The sequence below is a fragment of the Rhinoraja longicauda genome, chromosome 19, assembly GCF_053455715.1.
Source record: "Rhinoraja longicauda isolate Sanriku21f chromosome 19, sRhiLon1.1, whole genome shotgun sequence".
Taxonomy (NCBI): Eukaryota; Metazoa; Chordata; class Chondrichthyes; order Rajiformes; family Arhynchobatidae; genus Rhinoraja; species Rhinoraja longicauda.
Window position 1 is genome coordinate 35,260,802 of NC_135971.1, and position 8,618 is coordinate 35,269,419.

The window sequence follows — 8,618 nt, forward strand, 5'->3', positions numbered from 1 at the left end:
CCTCAGCACCACATCCCTGTGACCAGCGGCTTATAGACCCCCAGCACCACATCCCTGTGACCAGCGGCTTATAGACCCTCAGCACCACATCCCTGTGACCAGCGGCTTATAGACCCTCAGCACCACATCCCTGTTACCAGCGGCTTATAGACCCTCAGCACCACATCCCTGTGACCAGCGGCTTATAGACCCTCAGCACCACATCCCTGTGACCAGCGGCTTATAGACCCTCAGCACCACATCCCTGTGACCAGCGGCTTATAGACCCCCAGCACCACATCCCTGTGACCAGCGGCTTATAGACCCCCAGCACCACATCCTGTGACCAGCGGCTTATAGACCCCCAGCACCACATCCCTGTTACCAGCGGCTTATAGACCCTCAGCACCACATCCCTGTGACCAGCGGCTTATAGACCCCCAGCACCACATCCCTGTGACCAGCGGCTTATAGACCCTCAGCACCACATCCCAGTGACCAGCGGCTTATAGACCCTCAGCACCACATCCCTGTGACCAGCGGCTTATAGACCCTCAGCACCACATCCCTGTGACCAGCGGCTTATAGACCCCCAGCACCACATCCCTGTGACCAGCGGCTTATAGACCCCCAGCACCACATCCCTGTGACCAGCGGCTTATAGACCCCAGCACCACATCCTGTGACCAGCGGCTTATAGACCCCCAGCACCACATCCCTGTGACCAGCGGCTTATAGACCCTCAGCACCACATCCCAGTGACCAGCGGCTTATAGACCCCCAGCACCACATCCCTGTGACCAGCGGCTTATAGACCCTCAGCACCACATCCCTGTGACCAGCGGCTTATAGACCCTCAGCACCACATCCCTGTGACCAGTGGCTTATAGACCCTCAGCACCACATCCCTGTGACCAGCGGCTTCTAGACCCTCAGCACCACATCCCTGTGACCAGCGGCTTATAGACCCCCAGCACCACATCCCTGTGACCAGCGGCTTATAGACCCCCAGCATCACATCCCTGTGACCAGCGGCTTATAGACCCTCAGCACCACATCCCTGTGACCAGCGGCTTATAGACCCCCAGCACCACATCCCTGTGACCAGCGGCTGAGAGACCCCCAGCACCACATCCCTGTGACCAGCGGCTTATTGACCCTCAGCACCACATCCCTGTGACCAGCGGCTTATAGACCCTCAGCACCACATCCCTGTGACCAGCGGCTTATAGACCCTCAGCACCACATCCCTGTGACCAGCGGCTTATAGACCCTCAGCACCACAGCCCTGTGACCAGCGGCTTATAGACCCTCAGCACCACATCCCTGTGACCAGCGGCTTATAGACCCTCAGCACCACATCCCTGTGACCAGCGGGTTATAGACCCCCAGCGCCACATCCCTGTGACCAGCGGCTTATAGACCCTCAGCACCACATCCCTGTGACCAGCGGCTATAGACCCCAGCACCACATCCCTGTGACCAGCGGCTTATAGACCCCCAGCACCACATCCCTGTGACCAGCGGCTTATAGACCCTCAGCACCACATCCCTGTGACCAGCGGCTTATAGACCCTCAGCACCACATCCCTGTGACCAGCGGGTTATAGACCCCCAGCGCCACATCCCTGTGACCAGCGGCTTATAGACCCTCAGCACCACATCCCTGTGACCAGCGGCTTATAGACCCTCAGCACCACATCCCTGTGACCAGCGGCTTATAGACCCTCAGCACCACATCCCTGTGACCAGCGGCTTATAGACCCCCCAGCACCACATCCCTGTGACCAGCGGCTTATAGACCCCCAGCACCACATCCCTGTGACCAGCGGCTTATAGACCCTCAGCACCACATCCCTGTGACCAGCGGCTTATAGACCCCCAGCACCACATCCCTGTGACCAGCGGCTTATAGACCCTCAGCACCACATCCCTGTGACCAGCGGCTTATAGACCCTCAGCACCACATCCCTGTGACCAGCGGGTTATAGACCCCCAGCGCCACATCCCTGTGACCAGCGGCTTATAGACCCTCAGCACCACATCCCTGTGACCAGCGGCTTATAGACCCTCAGCACCACATCCCTGTGACCAGCGGCTTATAGACCCTCAGCACCACATCCCTGTGACCAGCGGCTTATAGACCCCCAGCACCACATCCCTGTGACCAGCGGCTTATAGACCCTCAGCATCACATCCCTGTGACCAGCGGCTTATAGACCCTCAGCACCACATCCCTGTGACCAGCGGCTTATAGACCCTCAGCACCACATCCCTGTGACCAGCGGCTTATAGACCCTCAGCACCACATCCCTGTGACCAGCGGCTTATAGACCCCCAGCACCACATCCCTGTGACCAGCGGCTTATAGACCCTCAGCATCACATCCCTGTGACCAGCGGCTTATAGACCCTCAGCACCACATCCTGTGACCAGCGGGCTTATAGACCCTCAGCACCACATCCCTGTGACATGCGGCTTATAGACCCCCAGCACCACATCCCTGTGACCAGCGGCTTATAGACCCTCAGCACCACATCCCTGTGACCAGCGGCTTATAGCCCCTGTGACCAGCGGCTTGTACACAAGCCCTCTTGTAATAAACGCTCGCATTAAGTTTGCTTTCTTCACCACTGATTCCACTTGCAGATTAACGTTGTGGGAATCCTGCACCAGCTCCCAAGTCCCTTTGCACCTCCCATTTCAGGATTCTCTCCCTATTTAGAAAACAATCTTCACCTTTATTCCCGCGACCAAAAAGCACGACTCCACACTTTGCTGCACTATATTCCATCTGCCACTTCTCTGCCCGCTCTCCCAACCTGTCCATGTCCTTCTGCACAGTCCCTGCTTTCTCTACACTACCTGCCCCTCCACCTATTTCCGTAACATCTGGAACCTTTGCGACAAATCTTTCAATCCCCTCGTCCAAATGATGAATATACAACGTGGAACAGCGGCCCCAGCACCGGCCCCTGTGGAACCCCACTGGTCAAACACAAACACCCCTTTATTGCCACTCTTTGCCTTCTGCCATCCAGCCAACCTGCCATCCATGACAGTGTCTGCCCTCTGATACCGTGGGGTCTCAGCTTCCTCAGCAGCCTCACGCGTGGCACCTTCTCCCTCTGCCCCCCCTCTCTCTGTCGTCCCCCCACTCTCTGCCCCACTGCCTCTCTCTGTCCTCCCCCTCTCTCTGTCCCACTCCCTCTCTCTGTCCCACCCCCTCTCTCTGCCCCCTCTGTCTGTCCTCCCCATCTGTCTGCCCCCCCAGTCTGTCTGTCTCCCCCTCACTGTCTCCCCCTCACTGTCTCCCCCCTCACTGTCTCCCCCTCACTGTCTCCCCCTCACTGTCTCCCCCTCACTGTCTCCCCCTCACCGTCTCCCCCTCACTGTCTCCGCTCTCTGTTGTCTCCCCACAGTCCAGCCCGAGGTGAGCATCTCTCTGACGGCCGATGGCCGCCGCCTGTCGTGCTTCACCACGGGCTTCTACCCGCGCTCCATCGAGGTGAACCTGGTGCGGGCCGGGCTGGTCCTGGATGAGACCCACTCCCACGGGACGCTGCCCAACCACGACGGCACCTACCAGCTGCGCCGCTGGGCCGACGTGGAGCCCGGGGACCGGGGCCCGCTCTCCTGCCGTGTGGAGCACCCGGGGCTGTCCGAGCCCCTCGAGGTCTTCCTGGGTCAGTGGGGGGGGGGGGAGAGGGGAGGGAGCGGGTGGGGGGGGGAGAGGGGAGGGGAGCGGGTGGGGGGGGAGGGAGGGATGGGAGCGGGGGTGGCGGGGGCTTGTGAGAGGGAGTGGGAGAGGGGAGGGTTGGTGGAGAGGGGCAGGTGAGTAGGTTACTGGGGAGGGATGGGAGGGCAGGTGCCGTGGGTGAGGGGAGTGGTAGCGCAGAGGGCAGGTGGGGTGGGGTGAGGAGGGGAGCGGCACGGGAGGGGGTGAGTGAGACGTGAAGGGGGATGAGAGGGGGTTGGGGATAGGGGAGTTTGAGAGGGGGTGGGGGGGAGGGATGGAAGAGGGGCAGAGGGTGGGGGTCCGGGATCTCAGTCCTTCATCCGCCTCTGTTTCTGAATCTCCGACAGTCCGTGAGTCGGGCAGCACCGCGATGATCATCGCGCTCGTTGTTGTCGCGGCGGTGCTGGCGGTGGGCGCGGCCGTGGGGGGAGTCCTGTACTGGAAGAGGAAACAAGGTAGGAGTGGGGAGAGACAGGGCCGCCCCCCCCCCCAGCCCAGCACCCCCTCCCCTCCCCCTCAGGAGTGGGGGGACGTCTTATCCCCCCCCCCACCCCGCCTTTCCCGACCCCCGCCTCTCCTGTTCCATCCGTCTCCCGCTCCGCCCGCCCCTTCTGCCACGTTGTTCCGTTCACCCGATTGACGAGTCAGTGTGGGTGGGGGCTAGTGTGGGGTGGGGGGGGGGGAGGGTGATATGGTGGAGGTGGGGGGTGAGGTGTGCTGGGTTTGTGTGTATGGGTGGGGTGTGGGTGGGTGGTGGGGTGTGGGATGGGGTGGGAGAAGGGGGATGGGGGGGGGCAGGCAACACCGTATAAGGCCCTTCGGCCCACCGTGCCCGTGTCTGCCCGTCATGGACAATGCTCCCATGTGCCGGCTCTGGGCCGCTGGTTCTCTGCCTGGCAGCTCCAGCCGGACATCCATCGGGCTGAGAGTCTCTGCTCCCCCACCCCTCGGGCAGAGCGGACACATCGCAGCCCCCGGGGGAGGGAGGGGGGATTATTCGTCCGATCCTCCTATCTCAAAGCGCAGCTCTGCCCGGGGCAACGTGACCTCCCTCCCGCCCCATGACTGCATCATCCTCCGGGCACCTCCACCCTCGTGGCCCGACCCGGCAACAACACCGAGTAAATCTCACTCTGCCCCCCACTCCTCCCCGTCCCTCTCTCCCTCCATCTCGCCCTCCCTTCAGTCGCTTTCCCGCTCCCTTTACGTCGACCGTCCCAACCTCCCCCCCCCCCGGGCGGGCTGTGGTCAGGTGTTGGCGGGGGAGCCGGTGTCCCGGTGTCGGGGAGCCGGTGTCCAGCCCTGACCTGCGGCCTGTCGTACTCTTGCTTGCCGGTCACAGCGCTGCCCGTGTCCGCTGTGTGTGTGAGTGTGTCCGGAGCTGACGGGGCAGCTGCTGAATCTGTGTGTTTAGACCAGGCTGATGCGGGGCCGCGTCACTAACTGTGTGTGTGTTTTACAGCGGGGAAGAGCGGCTACGGTCCCACCCAGAGTAAGTTCCCTCAGACCCCAGCTCCGCCCCTGTCCACAGTGTTACACATCCTTACTGTGTCTGTCTGTCTGCGCGCGCCCGCCTGTCCATGCGCGCGTCCGCCTGTCCCTGTGCGCGTCCGCCTGTCCCTGCGCGTCCGCCTGTCCCTGCGCGCGTCCGTCTGTCCATGCGCGTGTCCGTCTGTCCCCGCGTATCTGTGCACGTTTCTGCGCTGTGACAATAGACAATAGGTGCAGGAAGAGGCCATTCGGCCCTTCGAGCCTGTACGCACCGCCATTCAATGTGATCATGGCTGATCATTCTCAATCAGTACCCCGTTCCTGCCTTCTCCCCATACCCCCTGACTCCGCTATCCTTAAAAGCTCTATCCAGCTCTCTCTTGAATGTATTCAGAGAATTGGCCTCCACTGCCCTCTGAGGCAGAGAATTCCACAGATTCACAACTCTCTGACTAAAAAAGTTTTTCCTCATCTCTGTTCTAAATGCCTACCCTTTATTCTTAAACTGTGGCCTCTTGTTCTGGACCCCCCCAACATTGGGAACATGTTTCCTGCCTCTAACGTGTCCAACCCCTTAATAATCTTATACGTTTCGATAAGATCCCCTCTCATCCTTCTAAATTCCAGTGTATACAAGCCTAGTCGCTCCAGTCTTTGAACATACGACAGTCCCGCCATTCTGGGAATTAACCTAGTAAACCTACGCTGCACGCCCTCAATAGCAAGAATATCCTTCCTCAAATTTGGAGACCAAAACTGCACACAGTACTCCAGGTGCGGTCTCACCAGGGCCCGGTACAACTGCAGAATGACCTCTTTGCTCCTATACTCAACTCCTCTTGTTACGAAGGCCAACATGCCATTGGCTTTCTTCACTGCCTGCTGTACCTGCATGCTTCCTTTCAGTGACTGATGCACTAGGACACCCAGATCACGTTGTACGTCCCCTGTTCCTAACTTGATACCATTCAAATAATAATCTGCCTTCCTACTCTTACCACCAAAGTGGATAACCTCACACTTATCCACGTGACCGTCTGTGCGCGCCCCCCGTGCTCGTGTCCGGGCGAGTGCCCGTGCCTCTGCGCGCGTGCCCGTGCTCGCGTGTGCGCGCATGTGGCCGTGTGCGCGTGTCCGGCCGTCTGCGCCTCGCTGCAGCCACGCCGTTGCCAGTAGACGTGTAACGGCGCTCCTTCCATCCGCAGCCTCGGAGCGCGGGGAAAACTCATCAACATCCTCCTCTGCTCCAGCCTGAGGTAGGAACCGGGCCGGCGCCCCACACAACCCGCACCCCACACCCGGGGCGGGAGCGGGGGGGGGGGCAAGTTTAGTTCCCCTGTGGGGGGGTGGCTTTAATTCCCCTGTGGGGGGGGGGCGTTTATTCTGGTGGAGGGGGGGCAGTGAGTTTAATTCCCGGTGTGGGGATCATCGCCCTTGAGGGGGGGGGTTATTTTCGGCGGGGGGCGGTGAGTTGAATTCCCCGTTGCGAGGGCGGGAGATACATCCCGTGGGGGGAGGGGCTGCGGTTAGTGTGTGTGCGGGGGTGGGGATATGCCAGTGGTGTGTGTGTGCGGGGGTGGGGATATGCCAGTGGTGTGTGGGGGGGGGGATATGCCTGCGGTGTGTGTGTGTAGGGGGGATATACCAGTGGTGTGTGGGGGGGGGATATGCCAGTGGTGTGTGTGGGGGGGGGATATGCCAGTGGTGTGTGGGGGGGGGGATATGCCTGCGGTGTGTGTGTGTGTAGGGGGGATATACCAGTGGTGTGTGGGGGGGGATATGCCAGTGGTGTGTGTGTGTGGGGGGGGGGATATGCCAGTGGTGCGTGGGGGGGGGGATATGCCAGTGGTGTGTGTGTGGGGAATATGCCAGCGGTGTGTGTGTGTGGGGGGGGGGATATGCCAGTGGTGCGTGGGGGGGGGGGTATGCCAGTGGTGTGTGTGTGGGGGGGGATATGCAAGTGGTGTGTGTGGGGGGGATATGCCAGTGGTGTGTGTGTGGGGGGATATGCCAGTGGTGTGTGTGTGGGGGGATATGCCACTGGTGTGTGTGGGGGGATATGCCAGTGGTGTGTGTGTGGGGGGATATGCCAGTGGTGTGTGTGTGGGGGGGGGATATGCCAGTGGTGTGTGTGTGGGGGGGGGATATTATATCCGGTAAGGGGAGGGGGTGGGTGTTTCCGGGGGGGGCTGTTATTCCCGGGGTGGGGGTGGGTTTATTGCTGATAATTGAGGGGGTGGGGGCGACACAGACACGACAGTGGCATTAAAGAGGCTTTTGGATGGACGCGTGGAGATGCGGGGAGCGGAGGGGGGGAGGTGACGAGCGGGCAGATAGTTGGTCTTGGCGGCACGGTCGGCACAGACAGTGTGGGCCGAAGGGCCTGTTGTTGTGCTGGGCTGTCCTGTGGTGCTGGGGGAGTGGGTGTATATTCCCGGTGGGGGGGCGGGGGTCGGTATTACTGCTACACGGGTGGGCTGGCTTCGCTCTGTGACCAACTCTCTCTCTCCCCCAGGGCCGCCGTGTCCCGCCGCCGGTCCAGGAGCGTCGGTGGAGAGCGGGACAAGTTTGCGGGGTTTCTGCTTTGGGGGCGGGGGGGCGGGGACTGTAATCGTGGGGTGATGGGTGAGCAATGAGCGCATCCACAGCTGGTTTGGTGATTTGGACTTTGCGCTTGTCTCTCTGGGTCGCTGCTCATTTACTGACTGCACTGGGGGGAGGGGGGGCTGCTGCTTCCCATAATGTTCCTGCAATGACGGGGTTCAGTGGGGAACAGTCCCGATCAACATCTGGTGGCAATCACAGCTGGAGCGTTGCAGCGCTGGTTGACCCGAGGTCCGGAGCCGATCGGGGGGCGGAGTGGGAGGGAGGGGTTCCTGGCGTTGAGGCGACACATCCACCTGTGGACTGTGGGGGGGGGGGGGGTGATCAGGGAATGGGATTCATTGCTGGGGGGGGGTGGTCAGGGAATGTGATTCTTTGCTGGGGGGGTGATCAGGGAATGTGATACATTGCTGGGGGGGGGGGGGGGTGATCAGGGAATGTGATTCTTTGCTGGGGGGCGTGTTCTGCTTCACTGTCGCGACATAAATGTTCAATAAAGTCCAGTGTGTTCTCCAGCTGCCTGTCCGTGGCTGCTTGTGGTGGTGATGGGGGAGGGTCACGGGCATTGGGAGGGTGGGGGGATCACGGGCATTGGGAGGGTGGGGGTCACAGGCCTTGGGAGGGTGGGGGTCACGGGCATTGGGATGGTGGGGGTTCACGGCCATTCTGAGGGTGGGGGGGTCACGGGCATTGGGAGGGGGGGTCACGGGCATTGGGAGGGTGGGGGGTGACGGGCATTGGGAGGGTGGGGGTCACGGATATTGGGAGGTGGGCCCAGTGGGACACGCTGTGTGGGGGGAGGGGT

General features: G+C 61.2%; 1 protein-coding gene across 1 annotated transcript; it reads left to right on the forward strand.

Moving 5' to 3' along the window:
* Positions 1 to 3,370: 3,370 nt before the first annotated feature.
* On the forward strand, positions 3,371 to 8,085 carry LOC144602969 (class I histocompatibility antigen, F10 alpha chain-like; the record flags this gene model as incomplete). The annotated part of the gene is made up of 5 exons (XM_078416093.1): positions 3,371 to 3,665; positions 4,066 to 4,173; positions 5,181 to 5,210; positions 6,415 to 6,465; positions 7,725 to 8,085. Coding segments are annotated over 4 exons (483 nt in total), but the record flags the coding sequence as incomplete, so codon positions are not given.
* Positions 8,086 to 8,618: the final 533 nt, after the last annotated feature.